Genomic DNA, 19228 nt, shown 5'->3' on the forward strand with positions numbered 1-19228 from the left:
TATTCAGCAGTCTACTAAAGTTAGAGTTAAGGTGTTTTTGTTGTTGTTGTTTGTTTTTCACAAATTTCACAGTTCTCTGAGTGACTGACAATGACATTTTTGACTTGTAGAATGAATACAGAAGGCTACAACATCCCTGAACTTCTCTGAATGTATTTTTTCACAGCAACAATCCCAACATACCTTAATTTGAGAAATTTTTTACTCTTTCTGCTAAGAAAGCTTTTTGCACTGCAGTATTAAAGATATTTCTGATGTGCTTTAAGTGGAAATAATTTACTAGTCTGTGTATAGTATCTAATCATGTTGTACTTTTGATGATTAATCTATCTTTCATTGCTTATGGACCTTAAGTTTTAAAAAATCTGTAAGAGTAAATTAACACTTTGTTCTTTTGCTTAAGTAGTCATTCATATTTACCATTTCAGCCAAAACCAGTGTTTCTCCAAATATCTTTCTCCAGGAGAAAAAAATGCAGCAATTCTGTCTTCATACTTCGCTACTAAAAAATCCCAGCAGATGAAGAAGATGGCTAGGATGGTAATGATGAAGAGTGTCAAGGCTCTCTGAAAATCCAAGCTGCAGGCTGCAATAACTGCTGCCAAGTAAGCTGCCACAGAAACGTAAGTATACATGTCAGTTATGTCTTGATTCTTTATAGAGAGAATCAAATATTAAATTCAGTGATAAGGTTTAAAGTCAGGTCTAATCTTATCTTTGAGTGCTTTGGTGCTTTTCTGACTCTTCTAAATATTGAGAAATTTTGCTTTTGTGGATAGTACTGTATGTATGTTCATTGATATAAACTGTACTGCTGGAAATGGTGGGGTTGTTCTTCAGTGGCATTCTTCTGTGGAAGCAGAATATGTACAATTTCACCAAGTCAAGTTCATATCAAATATATTCATTGCTTGAGAAAATAAAACCACCTATAGAAATGCTCTGTCCTGTATTAAAATCAGTGAATTACAAATAATTCATCTTCTTTCTTTCACAAGAGGATGAGTTTATCCAGTAAGATCAGAAGCAATGCATAGAAAAATTTGCCAATTTCCTAATCTGATGGGCCTCTGAAATAACTGGGAAGCTTAAAAGAAGTTTATCTATTTCATAAAGTAGCAAGGAAATACTTTGTCATCTGTTATTTCATTGCTAATGAAACTTTCAATGCTTCTAAATAATAATCTGTTTTTTTTCTATGTCAGGTAAGAAAGAACTACGGATTTTTGTAGGCAGTTTTCATTGAGTTAATCTATAAATCCCTGACATAGTGTTGGACCTCACCTCCTTTCTCGAGCCAAGGTGCGTTCATACTATGACAAAGATGAGCTGATACTAGGACAGGACATTCACTACACAAGAGTCTCTCTTATAACCACTTTATATTATGCTGATGCTTGTCTCACAGACATGATTTAGGTCTACATGTTCTCAGTAAGTGTTCAAGTAGAAAGAAAGATCTCAAAAAGAAGCTTGGTGAAGTGGAAGGAAACAAACCAACCTACTGGATAATTAGGAAAGCAACAAGCAAGAATATCTGAATTACTTTGCAGTGCACGCTGACATACATCAGAATATTTCCTACAGAAAACATTTGCTGTTTGCTTAAGAAAGGTCAGAACAAAAAGCTTTCATTTCCTATGGACTTAAGTCTTATCCAGGTTGGTTCCTGAAACTTGCTAGGTTATTTCATGGTTTTGAGCAGTTCCTGACATTGTAATTTAGCAAGCCACGTGGTCTCGGCTGCTAACTGACTAGACACAGAGACTAAACTACCCTTTATGCCCTGAATAACAGCTAGTCAAAGTTAAGACATGCTGAAGGAGCAATGTATGCTCTTGTTATGTTTGGAAATGAACGGAGGTTTCCACGTTAGAGCTTTCTTTGGGACTAAATTCATTTTAACCTTGTTTCATATGCATTTTTAAGGTAGTCAAGAGTATTTTTTTAAAAAATTATTATTTTATTATTTCTTTTGTGGGTGTGTGTGTGTCAGACAAGCACAGTCTACAGTCTCAAATAGGTAAATAGATAAGGGTTCACAAACACTGGGTGTAATATACTGTACCTGTGATTAAAATGCTATACATCACATAGTTAATTCTGGTTCTATGTTTCTTGAAAAAATTGCAGGCTTTATCGTATTTCTTTTCTAAAAGCCTAGAAAAACATAAAAAACAAACAGATCAGAAAACTTGAGCTGCAGATAAAAAAGTGGTTTCCACAGATTTAACAGTTTAAATTGACTACTGGTGTAAATTTATCTACTGGAATATTTTTAACTGGAGTAAAAGCTGAATTTGGATTCATAAGTGCCAAGGAAAAATCATTCTGATATCTACTAAGGTTTTTGTGATTATTTTCTGCTTTGCTGCTGGACAAGTAAAAAGGAAAATCAATCAGTTATCTAATAGGCCAGTCCAGCAGGTATCTACATGATGAGCCAAAGTTAGCAGGCCAGTTCTGCCAGCTCTACTTGTGAGGAGCTCTGTTTACAAGGTTTGTGTAAACTAGATAAAGATTCAGTGCCCATTACTAGACCCACAGAGATTGTTAGTGTAGTCAGTTATTGCTACATGGAGTGGCTGTTTTGCTGTAGTTGTGAAGGCCCAAGGTTAGAGGAAAATTTCCTGTGACAATTTGACAGTAATAATTTGCCTCAAGGCTTGTAGCTTCCACCTGCACTTATGGATGCAAAATAATCGATATAAAGCAAAAATCTTAGTATAGTGAGCACAGATGTTTCTGGATTTTAAAATTTGTTACTTACCTGTGCTGGTCTGGAAGTAATGCCTGTCATTTATTTCTACAGAAACTACAACAGCTACAGGAGCACAATAGATCTTTCTAATAGAGTAAATTCTCAGCTATAAAACAGTGTTTTTCAACATAGTCACCACCATCAGCCAGTGATGCATTTAACCAGTGATGAACAAGTCTGCATGCTGTGCTTGTAGATATCTGCTGGCTATTCGGAAAATGGCTTGTCTTTCACAATACTGTCACCAGTGCTGAAATGTATCAACCACTGCCTCACATCCATTGTTTGGTCTCCATAAACCTTCAGCAAGCATCAGTGAATGCCAATGGGTTCGATTTTTTAGTATGTAGGAATTCAGTTCTACATCTTGGCTACATCAGTACTTCCATGTCAGATGCCATTTTCCGAGACTGTCTCTCTGCTGCCATCTGTCACATGGCAACAAAAAGTAATAGAATATTGGTGGGAAGGTTCAGCCTCTGCTGCCGTACCACCAATATCCACCTCTGATGCTGTGGGCCAACATAAAGAAATAGAAGGCATTACTTTAGGAGCAGCTCTCTTACACTAAGCATTCACCTAAGACTCTTCAGTTCATGGGAGGTAAAATGATTTCTAATACATTTTTTTCTAGTGTCTGTTCTTGCAATTATTAAATACTTGATTTTGTTTTTCTTTTCTCATCTTACTAGTGGTAACACCAAGTGATTTCATGAGGAAGGCTGAGGTTAAGGGAAACAGCATTTTAGATAATAATTCAGCATAGATTTCTGATGTTAAATGTTTGATGATGTAGGTGTATTTTAGTCACAAAAGCTGTAGCTTAATAAATCCATTAGTATTGCACAAGCTGAAAATGAAATCACAGCTATAGCTTGTGTCCTTGTAAAGTCATGTCTCCCACTCTTACAGCTTATAAAAGCAACAATATGTTTAGAGCTGCTAATTGTCCAGACTGTACATGTTGAAAAATCAGATGCATCTGGAGTCAGATACGTGCTGACATTCAGCATGAATACCCTACTTTTTTGCCTCACTGTATACTCAGTTTTCAGCAGAGAAGGAACATTCTTGTTCATTAGTTCAAAATGTAACTTTTAGAACATTAAGATGAGAAATCTTAATATTCCACTTTTTTTCCCCCTAAAAATTCCTGTTGCCTCACAGATCACAGTCCTTTGCTTTTATTTGTTAGAAAATTATGTTATCGACTCAGTCTCAACAGCGAGATTAGATACAAGAGAAGAAATAAAAGGGGAAAGACAGATGCATAAATAATCCAGAGTGATTTTATCAAACTTATCTTTCTTCCACCACCACCAACATAAAAGGGAAAAAATATTAGCTTTGGTTTCTTACTATATATTATGAGTCACCTGGAATTTTAAATCACTATTTAAAATTACAACTCCTTGCAATTTCTTATTTAATCTGGCATCTTTCTCTGTCTTGTTACTTTAACTGTTCAGTGATTATCCCTTTGATAGCAGTATATCTTAAATATATCAACATATATGTTATAAATATACAACTCTGTTTCTGAAAGGTAGCAGAAGAAAATGATCTCCCTTATTATGTTTGGTTCTCTTGCTAAGTAAACACTGTTTGCTAAAGGCTGACCATTGATTTATACTGCAGCACTGTGCTGATGGCTTTTACTTAACTGAAGACGTTGGAAAAGCAAATGCATTTTAAACAGACTTAAATGAGAGATTTAATGTGATACATTTTCACATACCAACTCTGTTACTGTTTGTATTTTACTTGTTCTGATCTGCATGTACTCTGTGAGTGAATGTGCTCATATTTTGTTATCTACAATCAGACCTTTCAAAGGTTTTGTGTCTCAGATCACAGTCTGTTCAGTGCCATCTATTGAAAGAAATCAACAATGCATTCAAAATTAAGGGACACTGTGAATACTCCTTTTGAGCAGCTAGAAATGAAACACTAGATCACATTAAAGCACTGCCCAGCAATATAGGAGAAGCCTCAGCCTGAATATAATTAGAACAGGGCAAAGTGCTCTTCAGCTTCCAGTCTGCAAAGGAGCTCTCACTGCCCAAGGGCACGATACCAGGTATTGCTGGAAGAACAAGATAACCTAGAGAATGGTAAAGCCCTGTGAATTAAAAGCTACTTAGCTCTTGGCTCTCCATGGGAGTACAAATAAACAAGAACTAGTGACAAATATAGAACCTCACCTCTGCCCAAGTGCCTATCTGGGCCGAGCTCCTTCTGGTCCAGTGAGGCTCTGGGCTTGGGTCTGCGGAGGCATATCCTACTAATCTCATTCATGCACTTGTGTACCAACACTTATGGTCCAATTAGTTTATTTCTGAATATGTACTGGATACATATCACTGACATTTGATCTATCAAATCTCAGCTTTTGTTTTGGTAAAAAAGACTGAAAATGTTTAGCTATGAAAATGTTTCTTGTTATGCACTGCTATAGGAAATACAAAATCTCCAAAGAACAGAGAAAAGAAATAAGAGAAAATTTAAAGACTTTAAGGACATCTAGAAAATTTTGCTGGCTCTTCAAAGCAGGATTTTAATAATATAGTGGCATCAGAAAGCCTAAACATATTCTTGAAAGTTCTTCATGCACAGCTCAAAAGCATTAATTCTACAGTTACTGCTTCTGTATACAACTGTGCCATTTGTACAGGCAGGAGGTCATTTCAAGTTCTTCAGAGGAGATCATTTCAAGTTCTTCAGACTGAGTTAGAAAAACTTCTGTTTGGAACATTCAGCAAGTCAATATCTAGAATCAGCTGATAAAAACAGAGACTCAAAGCTGAAATGGCATGATGTATATTAGAGCGCAGAAATGTAGGTTAGCAGAAAAATTACAGTATGATTTCTATAAGGTTTTAAACAATGCATCAGTCTGATGGAAAAGTATTAAGACATAAATTATTATTTTAAGTGTCCTGTCTCACTTTTTTTGATGTCTTACACAGGATTTATAGTTCTCATCAGAACACTAACCCATGAATAACTATTAGTGTGTACTTTCACTGTGTAGATTTAATGACACTGAATGAGTAGCAGAAATTCTGCTAGAGCAAAATGATTTTTGTTTTAGCATCTACTCTCAACTTGCAGTGGGATAACCAGGCTACGTAAAATGAAGAACAATGTTGAATCTTTGACCTTCTGCAAAAGTTCAGTGTTTTAAGGCCTTTCTTCTAAAAAGCCCCTTTCAGAATATTGGAAATGTAGCTTATTTAAAAATGGAAAAAAAAACAAAAAACAAAAAACACTCCTTTAGTTTCTTAGAGTTGTAGAATGGCTTGGGTTGGAAGAGCTCTCAAAGTTCATCAAGTTGCAATCCCCTGCCAAAAGCACAGTTGACAGCCACTAAATCAAGCACTAGATCAGGTTGTCCTGGGCCCCATCCAGGCTGTTCTTAAACACTTTCAGGGACAAAGCATCCACAACCAGCACCTCACCACTTTTTCAGTAAAAAACTTCTCTGACATCTAATCTAAATCTCTCCTCCTTTAGTTTAAAACTATTCCCTCTTGTCCTGTCATTATCTACCATTGCAAAAACTTGATTTCTCTCCAGTTTATAATCTCCCTTTAAATATTGGAGGACACAGTGAGGTCTCCCCACAGCATTTTCTTTTCCAGGCGGAACTTTTCCAGGCTCCCTCACAGCCTGTCTTCATAGGAGAGGTGCTCCAGCCCTCCAGCCTTTGGACCTCCTCAGGACCCTCACCAACAGCTCTAAGTCTTTCCTGCACTGGGGGCCCCACACCTGGATGCAGTACTTCAGCTGGAGTCCCACAAGGGCAGAGGGGGAAAATCACCTTCTTCAGTCTTCTGACTGCCCCTGTTCTGATGGAACCTAGGGTACCATTGGCTTTCTGGGATGCAAATGCACATTTCTGGCTCAATTTGTGAGGCTTTAGAATCATAATTTCACACACATTTTGGCTGAAAGGTAAAGTGATTTTAAAAACACTGTGTTTCTGTATTACTTGAATTGTGATACAAAGGTCTGCACTGCATAAGGGTATGGCAGCAATGTTTTCAGCTCTTGCTCCAGAAGCTGGAACACTGGTAGATGACTGCTTAGGCTGTGAGTGGATTATTTGCCCATCCAGAAGACATTACCCTTTTAAGCGTAGTTTCTCATCATCTGCTGAGTCATGTTTGTTTTCATGCAGATCACTCTCAATATTGATGAATTCATCCTCCTGGAAAACAGATCAGTACCAACACTGTAAGAGGGACTCATGCTTGGTAAGTAACATGAAAAACTGAGATCCCCACGGGCAGATGGCTGAAACAGTCACAAGACTTTCCCCTTCTGTGCTGAGTGCACAGCTACAGTTCTCCTGTCTGCCACCAACACTGTGATAACTAGTAGGCAAATGAAGTAGTTAAGCTGTGACTGCCAACTCATGACTGTTATGAGAGTTACAGACTTACCGACTTTCCCAAGTCTTCCACATGATTTCGAAAGAGAAAATAAAGGAAAAAAAAACCCACCTTCCAGAGTTATTTAGAGCTGAAGAGGCACCCATATAAAGCAGCTCTGCATGCCTACTGAAGTGTGAATGCTACAGGTGGGGATTGAATAGCTGCCTGAGCACCAGCTCACTCAGCACTTAGAACAACAGTGTGATCTTGTCCACAGGGACACATCCAATATCTGCACCCTTCTCATCCTGCTGGTGTTGCTGTGCTCCTGCCATGGCCTGTGGGCTGGGCACAAGCTGGCACCAAGCCTGTGGGCAGGAGGGCAGAGTACTGGGTTCATGTGATTTGTAAAAACAGGTGCTTGTGCTGACACCTTGTCTTTACCCAGAAGCATATTTCATTACAGCCAACAGGCTTAGCATGAAATCCAGAACCTGTTTCTGTTTCATACCTGGATTTTCTGTTATCATGGAAATTGATGTTTCTGCCTGTACCTCACTGCTCGCTTTAGACTGCTAATCTTACCTTGTACTGTGTATGTCTAAATGCAGTCTAACAAGGCAGTTTATTATCTGGAACACTATGAAGCTCCTCTTTTCATCTCATTTTGTGCTCTTGCATGTTCTGGTTAGTCCCCATTTCACTGCCAAAATGACAAGAAGCTTTGTTCCAGTGCTGCAGCATGCACTCAGGTCTGTCACACTCTGTGGCCATTCTCACAGTGTCTGGGAGGCATGTGGCTTCTCAGATGCCTCTGGGAACTGGCTCAGTGCCACTCAGAGGCCCACCAGGTGCCCATCCCACCTGTATGTACCTTGGTGCTCATGCCAGGGACTAAGGCGGAACTGGCACCCAGGCACCAGTTGCTGCTGAGTCTCCTTGGCATTGAAAGGCAGCACAGCAACTGAATGCTGCCATGTGGCCTAGCTGCCCTCCTGCCTGCTGGTTTTAACACCCACCCTGACCAACTTGACAGGTCATGTGCTCCGTGGTGTCTAGAAACTTCCACAAAGGCAAACATTGTGTTTCTGGGTACATAATGGACCATAATGGACCTGGGTACATAATGGACTCCTCCTCTAGGGAGGAAATGTCCCTACAGGGCTGTCCTGTTAATGAGTTCAACCTTTCTTTGTTACAAATATTTATAGCAGCTTTCTTCCCCGGGCTGTTTTTTGTATATCAGAGTATGCCCTGGAGCATGACCCTGCCCATTCTGAGATTTTGCCACTCAACTGAGAGTTCTGGTGAGCCCTCCATTAGCATCTGGCAAGAAAATCTCATGGGCAGAGCTGACAAAGGATGGACATGTGGCCAGTGATTAAAATGGCATGTAGAAACATGGAAACATGCATGGAAATTGCTATTCACTCCCCTATAACAAATCACACAGCAGTGCAGATGTTGTGAAGCAGTGCGAAGCTGTGCACTAAGGTATGGACATATTTTCCATAAACTTCTTTCTTTCTTTGATATCTACTATGAAATAAAGAAATGTGAAAATGCAGATCCTGCCACCTGCTGAAGTGCTTTTTTTTTTTTTGTAGCTGGCATAAGTCCTCCTAGTGGCTGCAAAAAGTTGCCTTCTCCTCTAAGGGACAGTGAGTGCAAAGGCTACAGAAATATCATTTTTTTTCTGAGCTCAACTTCAAGTTCTTGCTAGTTTTTGAATCTGCAGGGAAAAAAATCTCAGGCCTACCTTATAAATCAGGAGTGGATTGCATTCTGTGTTGAAGAGCTATGCTTCCAATTTTGTAGGTAACTGTGTCCTTTCCCCAGGTTACAAGTGATACCAGTGTCCCACACCTCCCACTTCTCTCTCCACCACTGTCCTCAACACATCCGCTTCACATGTGGCCAAAGCTAAACTGTACCTCCCTGTCCCTTTCCCCCATGCTGCTGTGTCATCCTAAGGCCAGGAGTTCCCCTAGATCACCCACCACCTGCACCACAATTCTTTAAATCCATGAAATACACTGGTACAATAAAGATTCCAGGAAGTAAAATCTGGGAAAGTTTGTTTTCAAGTATTCATCCTGAGAATATCACCTTTTTGTTTTAATTCAGTGATCTTTAGGTTCATAAAAGTATCATTCTAACTTTTTAAATTGTTTACAATACATCTTAACAGATCCTGAATATTATGTTAATCCTTATCGTCATAAATACCGTCTTAAATATGTATTAAAAAGATCTGAAATCAAAGGTCATATTGCGTCCAACTCTGTGCAGAGGCTCAAGGGAAAAAGTGAATGGAACCAAACCATTTCTTTCTTTTTAGTTTGGCCAAACATAATACCAGATTTGGGGAGGTTGAGGTCCTTGTTTCATAGTTTCATAGTTTCGTGCGGGTTGGAAGGGACCTTAGAGATCATCGAGTCCAGCCCCCGGGATTCGAGCCTGTGCAGCAGAGCGGCACTTCTACCACTTGCGCCACAGGGGGGATTCGAACTCCGGGCCCCAGTGTTGCAAGGCGGCGTCTTTAACCACTGCGCCACCGGGGCACACATTGCGCCACTGGGGCACACTAACTTGTTGGGGTTAACCCAAGGCCTATGTGAAAGACATAGACTTCTGCCACTAGGGGCACATAAATCATGTTCTAATTTGCTCCAAAACTGCCATATAAGCTCTTTCCTTACAAAGAAATGCTGTGCTTATAAGCCTGTGTAGATATACATATCTCTGGTGCAAAGTACTGACTCAACACTGTTAGCTGAACTGTTTCAGTGGGAAACTTTGTTTGTTTGTTTGTTGTTTGTTTTTGTTTTGTTTTGTTTTGTTTTACAAGGGCTGCTCTGAAAGTAGAACCTTGTTTATTTCTTTTATGTTGGTCCTTGCTGACAGAGGTACATGTTGGTGGCATGGCAGTAGAGGCTGAACCTTCCCACCAGTATTTTGTTACGTGTTATTGCTGTGTGACAGATGGCAGCAGAGAGGCACTCTGAGAATATGGTGCCTGACATGGAAGTGTATATGAAGCAAAGGTGTGTCATTAAACTCCTGCACATGGAAAAAAATTGCACCCACTGACATTAATCAAGATTTACTGAAGGTTTAAGGAGTCCAAACAATGGAAGTGAGCTCAGTGAGTCAGTGGGTGTTGCATTTCAGCAGTGGTGTCAGAGATGTGAAAGACAAGCCATGTTCCAGATAGCCATGCACAGAAGTCACACCATGAAATGAAGAGTCTCCACCAACTCATTTGCACAAATTAATGAATTACAATCAGGGAACTGTGTACAGAGCTGAATATTGGCTTCAGTGCTTTGGAAATGATGGCAGCAGCATTGGAATATCACAAAATTTGTGCCATGCAGTTCCCACAGATGGGAACACAGGAACAGAAAGAACACTGTATGCAAGTTTGTTAGGACCTATAGGGCCAGTACAAGGTGACAGTTTCCTGAATCATGTAATCACTGGTGACAAGATGTGCTGTCATCACAATGAGTTGGAGTTCAAACAGCAGCCTGAGGGAGGGGTGGTGACATGTAAATTCCCCATCAGAGAAAAAGTTCAAGACACAGGTCTCAGTGGATAGAGTGATGTGCACTATGTTCTGGTATAGGAAAGGGGTAATCTTTCTGGATTTCCTGCAAACTAGACAAACCAAAGACACTGATCACTACATTGTGATCCTAGATAAGCAGAAGGCTCAAACTTCCACAGTCTGTCCAGAGAAGACAACTTTTCTCTTGCAATGTGTTACAGCCAGGCCCCATATCAGCTGAAGCATCATGAAGCACATTGCCAATCTTGGTTGGACTGACCTGTCACCCCCTCCATACTGTCTGGGTTTGTCATCTTCTGAGTTCCATTTATTCAATCCAATGAAGGATGGGATATGCGGGCAACATATTCCTAGCAATTATGCCATTGTAGCAGTTGTTAAACAGACATTCAGTTCCACTGGTGCAGATATTTACAAGCGCAGCATGCAGGCTCTTGTTCATTACCAGCAAAAATGCATAGCTTATGGTGATGACTATGTTGAGAAATAGTGTTTTGTAGTTCAGACTTTCCTTTATCAAACATATTTAACCGTACACTTTGTAGCTGTTGTATTTTGCATGGAAATAAATAGAATCATGGAATCACCAAGGTTGGAAAAGACCTCCAAGATTTTCCAGTCCAACCATCTACCTACCACCACCAATTCCCCACTAAACCATGTCATCCCTTTGTACAACATCTACATGTATCTTGAACGCTTCCAGGGACAGTGACTCAAGGATCTAATCAAATATGTACATCTTTAGGCTCATATTACTTCCAAAATTCTTCACATGCATAAAGCTTCCCATTTTTCTGTGGACTCCTGGAGGGACTGAAGACTGATCATTCTTCAAGTGCCACTGCATAAATAGAAGGCATCACTTTCAGAGTAACTTACAGAAATCGAGCTTTCATGGACTGCCACTACTTTTCTGGGTTTTTAAACAGTTTCCAGCAATTCTGAAAATTATTTTACTCCATTCGTTGGATGCTTTCCTTCTTGATGATTTTTTTGAAGAGGCAGATACAGACGTTGTCTGCCACATTCCTAAGATCCCACATCCCAGTCCAGCTTCCAGGTCTGTGTACCAGAATAATGTGGGTGATCCCTTCCATCATTAAAAATCTAGAATTGCTTCAGCATTGAGAGGCAGGAGGAAAGCAGAGTTATTTCTTTGGCAACATGCATTTTCTGCCTCTGGTCATATGCAGAACTTATCAAAAGAAAGGAAAAATCAAACACCAGGAATGCTCTATTTCTTATATTTGGCTACAGATAGTATCATCAAACTTGTTAAGTGGACATGATCACAAAACAGGAACATATATGAAGACTGAAAGAGAGCATCAATAACAAATAATGTTTCCAGGTCCTCTGTTTTCAAGTTTTCAGGAGAAAATACTTCTGTATTGACTCTTTATCAACAGTATTTCCCCCGAACACCATTTCTGATACCTGTTTTGCATCTTGCACAAAGCCACTGCAATACTAGAAAAATTAGTTTTTCAGAATCCTGTTAATTTTCTATTATTTTATTTTATTTTATTTTATTTTATTTTATTTTATTTTATTTTATTTTATTTTATTTTATTTTATTTTCCCTTAACATATTTCAGGGAACAAAACTGGCTTCCCTGATAGCTTACAAATTTAAATCAAATTCATGTTTTGTTAAAATATCTGCTTTGGATATGTTTTAACAGCTGCTCACACTGAATTTGGTGTTAATGAATTTACATCAGGCTGTTTTAAAAGCTGTACTTTGTTTTTTTTCACCCATCAAAAGAAAGAAAAAGTTGGAAGCATACCTGATTAGTGTGTACATTTTTCTCATGTTCTGAATTTTTGATTCTCTGTGAATTGCTTCGAAGATCTTCCTGGTTTACAGTATCAATGCCTTCATTGTCATTCTGGGATACAAGAAGACCAGAAATAGTGTCAGTTTAAATCAAAAATGAAACCTTTTCTTATGTTGAGTAAGAACTGTTTTATTCTATGATTCCTGAGCTTCCATGTTTCACTTTACTAGTACAGAAGAGCCCCAAACTCAGTATACAAAATGCACAGGTTCATGTCCTTGCACTTTTACACAAAGCTGTGGTGATCACAAACAGAACTCAGCTAATGCCAATCTGTTGTTTTCTCAATCTAAAGCAGCATTTTCAATTCTTTGCCTCCGAACTTGCTTAACACACTAATAAAGTTGTGCCCATTCTTCCCATTACAACAAAATGGATTATTTGTGTCTTTCTCATGCTGTTAGCATCTTTTTTTTCCCAAGATAATGCTATCTATTAATGCTCAGCATAAGTGTATAATGCTTCAACACGTACTTCAGTTGCTTCTGGAATAAAACTCAGGAGTGTCTTTAAAGGCAGCAGTTAGCTGTATTGCTATAATATTTCTATATAAATTAGTTTTTTCTTTTATCATGCAGAACACATTTCAGTAATGTAATTCTTAAAGATGCTCTAATTTCAGTGTCAGGAACAGTGTTTCTTGGACTGAGAGAAGAGGGAGGCATCACAAAAGCTGTCTGTTCACCTGGTGTAGCCTTGATAAACCAAATGCCAATACAGTTTCCATTCCTTCTCCTGTTACTCATCTATTTTCCAACTATGCTGTCTTAAACATTTCCTATAGCTAGCCCTGCAGCCCATGCTTCTAAAGCATGGGAGTAGAACCCAAGCCTCTACTGAACACTCCACACAGTTCAAAATAAGCAAGAGCAATGCTTAACTATGGGAATTACATTTAACATATAAGAGATTCTACGTAGAATAGTGAAGTTGAATCGATCCAGTTCTAAAATTGATAAACACAAAGGACAATGTTCTCCCTGAAGATTTCAGCACTTGTTACTGAGAGCAAGAAAGGGCAGAGATTTCTTAGGATTTTTGCTCAAGAACATGTGAAAAACAGAAAGCATGCTGATTGCTGTCTTCTGACAAGAAGCACTGAATAATGTGTTGGGAAAAAAAAACACCTCCAGAGGTTGCTTTGTACAACCTTGTTCTCAACCACAACAATTACATTTGAGTTTCATTTTTAGAGTGACTAAAATATATGAATGTATGAGCAATATAGTAGATGACCTTGTTGCTGAAACTAAATAATCTGCACATTGGATGATAGCAATGTATTACTTTCTGCAAGCATAAGAAGTGCTCACTTCAATGGATCACACCACATTTCTGGCATATTCCAAATTTAGTACGAACTGATTAATTTCTATTAATAGCAAGATTAGGTCAGAGAGTTTTAGTAACAGACTAAGAAGAGTTTTTGAATGAGTCCCATGAAACAGCAGTTTTAATGTATTGGAAAATAATCGTCTTTTCTCCTTCCCATTTTAAATTTTGTTATACTATTTGGAGAAAAGCACATTATTTTAATGTTATTTGACCCCAGGCCTTGAAGGAAAAGAATTTAACAAATTTCTTATCAAACTAGCAATTTTCAAGTGACAAAAAATACCCCACCATGTTCTCTCCCCCTACTACTCTTCAGAGTATGTATACCAGTATGTGTGTTTATCAACAGGTACTATAGACGGCTTCCAGAGTACCCATCACAGAGAAGCATCTGCTTAATTTGCTTGTGTTTACTTCCATCCACTTCCCCATTAAAAGAATAAAACATAAAACAGGAGGAAATGCAGAGCCATTTCTGAATTAACTCGATATTCAGCGACACAAGGAAGCAGGAAGTTAAAAACAAGTTACTGTAAGTGAATGTGAAAATCCTCTTTCCGGTAACATACAAGGAAAAGGTCACAGATTTGCTTCATTTACTTTGAATAGTAGCAAGTATGACCAGCATCGCACAAATTTCACATTCTACTAAACCTTCCTGATGGGAGTTTCCCATTTGTAGGACATTTGATTAAATAGCAAAAGCATGGATTTATCTTGTACTTATACGCAATGTGCTCTTTCAGCGTCAGCATTCTGTTCCACAGATAAGCTGTTCGCTCACCAAGCATTTTGAATAGCTACATTCTTCGAGGTCCCTTCCTATCTCCTCCTTGATTTTCCAAAGAAGAGTAGTTTCTAAAAAGAGTTCAAACAAACTCGCTTTCGGTTGCGCTTTTAACAACTATGTCCACTCCAGATGGTTTTCTACCCTGCCAGTTAGCGATTACAACAGATTGGCCGTCAGCGCGTCCAAGGCACTTGCTTTAACTATTTTGCATTTAAAGGTGAATCATCAAATTAGCTTTTGAGATTAGAATCAGAGTGCTTAAGGAACTCAGTGCATGAGGTCCTCCAGAAGCAAATGTTTTTGTTTGGATTGTTTTCAGTAAATTGAAACGAAAGCACCTAGTTTACAGCTCAAACCTTTGCTAATCTTTTAGCATTCAGTGCAGTTTAAGACCATTTGCCTGAGCTTTCTACGCCCCTCTCCCTCCCTCCCCCACCTCGTCGCCCCCGTGAACTGTTTTTGATTAGCCATTGTCACCACTGTAAAAGATATGAAATGAATCTTGAATACCGAGGGGAACCATTTCTAATCAATAATCACAGAGTTCACGTGTTGAAATGTGTTGTAAATTAAGCTCATCGACCTCTGAGTATGTTAGAGTTTTCTTTAAAAGCTCAAGTTGTCTGCACTGAGTAGGGCAGTTGAATGGCATCTTGAAATGCTGGATGAACAAGTTATAATGACAGACTGGCACAAGTGGCAGCCATTAAAAAGAAACAGAACAATTAAGTGTGTGAAAAACAGAAAGCAAAATCTGGAAAAAATGGAAGAGGGGAAAACATCTTCACATTCTTGAGAAGATGATGAGGTGTGTATGACCACTCTAGTTGTGGCACTGTGTTAAACAAGCACACAAAGAAAAACACAGGGACAAAAGTCCTAAAAATTTTGTGTGAGCACAAAAGACCCTAGAGGTATGGCCACCTTTTACTACTTCCCACAAGGAACAGAGCAGCATCTCACAGGAGGAAAACTTCTAAGCATTTTTCGTTAAAACAAATATAGCTTTGAGAAGCAAGTTTGAAAAAATGTGGGCCAACATCAAATGCTTTCCTACCCGGGTCTAGTGGTGGTATACAGTACAATGCCTTCATAATTTTCCAGGAAAATTTAAACAATGATGTCCAAGAAATGGAAATATTTAATAGTTCATTTACTCTTCATTAACCAAGGACATGAAAATATTCAGGAGACTTTGATAGCAATAAATACAGAGATTTATCAAAGGCGTTTTTTAAGATATATTGTAAGGATGTATGCTTGAATGGAATAGATTATAAAAGCTTGCTATGTCATGGAAGTACTAATGTCCTTATCAGTAAAAGGCAGTTATAAGAGGGATCTTTCCTCCGGTAAGCTTCTTGAAAGCACGATGCACAAGGCTACAGAAACCGGTTCTGACTGCATAATGCATCTTAACACCATCAATCAAGGCCAGTGAACAATAAATATTTACAGGCTGCAGGTCAGCTCTTTGCATAGTATTTAGTTTATGCTGTAACTCCAAGTTCCTCCATGAGTCAGGGTGTTGGGTTTTTTTGTTTGTTTGTTTGTTTGTTTTTTAATTTCACCTACCTTTTTTTTGTATGAGCCAGCTTTTACTGTTCCTTGAGGGATTTATGACTTTTTGTTTAACATCATTACCAGCGATCTGAATCATCAGAACTAATTAAGTAAAACCTTTGTGTTTTAAATAGACGATGAACACAAACTAGGTATAAAAAATCTAAGTTTCAAGGTTACTGTTAGCATTACTAGGCTTATCAGTGGGAAATCCTTAGGGCAGCTACAGTGAACCTAATCTAGTGAGAGGTGTTCCTGCCTACAGCAAGAAGATTGGAACTAGATCCAAGACATTCTATGATTCTATGTTGATGGTGATCCTCCTGCTGGTGCTATCAGAGAAGTAAACTGACCCAGGCTGAATGCAAGGGATACACTAGTTTTTCTATATATTATGACGTTATTGTGGATAATTGTAAAGAGTACTTACCTATTTCCTTCTCTATCTTATTTTCCTCAGAGTAAGTTACATGTTGAGTCAGAGATGAACAACATAAACATTTACTCCTTCTGGTGTCCCAAGTGAGGGGGAAAAAATCAAACAAATTCAAACCACCAGAAAATCTGACTCAAAGCCCAGTATTCACTAATGGATGGTCTCAATAGTCTGGCACTTAGATTATCTAAATCAGAGATTTCCAGGCTCTTGCAAACTTCTGCTGTGAGGAGGAAAAGAGGCACCTGGGTTACGTGCACACTGACCATGTGAGGTAGCTGCACAAAACAGAGGTTTACCAGAGTCACACCACAGAGACTGCTGAAGAATGTATTGATTTGGGATTTGGGAAGATCAAGAGTACTTGGCACTGGGCTTCTGCACCTATGGAGGGACTCCTCTCCTCCATGGGTTTGTATGCACAGATTTTACAAGTTGGTTCAGGCCCCTGTTTTATGTGAAAATGAAGCCAGGATGATGCTCTCTCTTACCTCAACAATTTAAATTGAGAGAAACCCAGGTTCACATTGCTCATCTACCTGCTCTGAAGCAGAGATGTGATGAGAGCACTGTGATTACCCAGGAGAATTCCCTGACTACCAGGCTATCATGTTTTAAGAGTTACCACTCTCTCCTCTTGAAGCAGTCCCACTTACTGTGAATTACTAACTACTGATGGGAGTAGGGAATTGCCCCTAGCTCCCTTACATCCCAGATATTCCTCAGCTGGCACATTATCAAGTCAGCCTCTTGTGTGTGTGTATCATATAGCCCAATTAATATTTATTAGTATAAAATGCTTGTATGTCACTGGTGCTACGTCATATTTAGCATCTGCAAATATTCTTCTGTACTGGATACTGCTGGCTGATATTAACGCCCACAGCAGGCTGCCCTTCCTGTTAGCTGGGCTCTGAGACAGTGCAAGAATTGAAGGCTGCTGGGAAAGAGCAAGGAGTATTTTGTCATTGGAGAAGTCTTTATATCTACAACTTTTCCCTTGCCTGTTCTACTTTCTGAAATAAAGGACAGTGAACTGGCCTTTCTGAGGATTCACAGGTTTCTTTTTGTTCCCACTCTGAAATTCCTATGACAGTGCAAGGATGCCAAGCACTGAGAAACAATAACTAACACTAGTGTTATTTTGTGCTTCAGCTTTTGTAATCTGCTTTTTAAAATGGCTGTTAACATTCCCTTGTCGGCATGATATGCAGAAACTTCTGTGTTGACTCCTTACCTCCACTCTCCATTCTTCTCAGGAGCAAAACATGCATTACACTTATACTACAAATGGAAGAAAAGTATGCCCTGCTCTGATTCTATGAATATTTTTCTCATGCTATTAATGTACTTTGCTTTGCTGTCTGCTGCACAACACTGATCTTTTCAACACGACTGAAAATCAAGCATACTTAAGAAAAAAAGCAGTACTGGTATAAGAAGAAAACTGGATGAGTTAGTTGTGAGACCTGTCAGCTTATCAAATGTTACCAAGTCAGAAGACTTCTCAAAGATACCAATATACCAAGTAATGGAGGGAGCAAGAGAAGCCTATGTCAGTTGTATCTCTGCCTTTTTGTATAAAAGCCATATATTTTGGCAAGACATCAATGCAAAGCATGTAGAGTGTTCAGGGACTGAAGTAAGCTTTGTTCATTGTTCTAAGTGTTTTCCCAACAGAACAAAAGAAACCTTGCTTACCTGGAAAGTCAAATTGTGCACTCCTGAGTGATCACGTGTGGTCTCCTTCAGCTCCATGTACCCAGCATGGACACAAGAGTTTTGGATGCGTTTTGAAATCTACTTCCAGCACAGGACAACAGCAGCCAGAGTCTGGTCTGTGATTACCTCTTGAAGACTAATTAAATGGAAGGATTCTCAGGTTGCACTTGCTTACTTCTTGCTCCACCTCCTCTCTCCCTTGGACGGCCTCTTTTGGCTGGTGAGGGAGATTTAATTCAGTGTTTCTTGAGAAAGGAAGTGAGGATTTCTTCATTCTCTGAAAGGTAGATGTCTCTCTGGCATGTCATGTATTCACAGGGCTTCTTGCTTGGGGAAGCAAATTGTGAATGGAAAATTTTCTCCACCCAGATCTTTATGATGTCAGTACAGTTTTTGTCTTTTTTAAATTTATTTTTTATTTTTTAAAATTTCTTCTTGGAAACTGAAAATGTTATGTGTTTTTCCATTTCCAGTGAAAGAGCAAAAAATTATGTCCTGTTTTAGGAATAAAAATACAATTGACTACTGTGGAAAAGCAGAACTCTGTGAAAAATAAGGTGATGCATCTTTCTGAGAATAATCTAAATATATTTTATTTTTTCTATAAATCATATTTGCAGCATATGGTCTTTGAATCTAACTATTGCTTAAAAAGATGGGTACTTCTTCCCTGTTCAAACACAGGAAAACAGAATATACAATTAAGAATCTTTTGAGCTTTCAGGTTTTGGAATCAATGCTTGTTCCATTTGTATATATTTCGTGAATAGAACAATTTCTGTGACTAATTGCCTCTTTTTGTTTGCACACTATTTGGCAACAAA

The 19228-nt window shown here is 38.8% G+C and overlaps 1 protein-coding gene across 1 annotated transcript in view; it reads right to left on the reverse strand.

Moving 5' to 3' along the window:
- The window catches only part of SLC28A3 (solute carrier family 28 member 3), a 41717-nt gene extending 22901 nt beyond the window's left edge, over nt 1-18816 (reverse strand). Inside the window, exons 1-5 of the mRNA XM_015849263.2 lie at nt 18384-18816; nt 12508-12609; nt 6892-6974; nt 2069-2160; nt 421-610 (exon numbers count right to left, since the gene is read on the reverse strand). Of these exons, the coding sequence (XP_015704749.1) occupies nt 421-610; nt 2069-2160; nt 6892-6974; nt 12508-12609; nt 18384-18440 (524 nt within the window). The 5' untranslated portion in view covers nt 18441-18816. The remainder of the gene's footprint in view (nt 1-420; nt 611-2068; nt 2161-6891; nt 6975-12507; nt 12610-18383) is intronic.
- Between the last annotated feature and the right edge of the window lie 412 nt (nt 18817-19228).

Source organism: Coturnix japonica, chromosome Z, assembly GCF_001577835.2.
Source record: "Coturnix japonica isolate 7356 chromosome Z, Coturnix japonica 2.1, whole genome shotgun sequence".
NCBI classification, from domain to species: domain Eukaryota; kingdom Metazoa; phylum Chordata; class Aves; order Galliformes; family Phasianidae; genus Coturnix; species Coturnix japonica.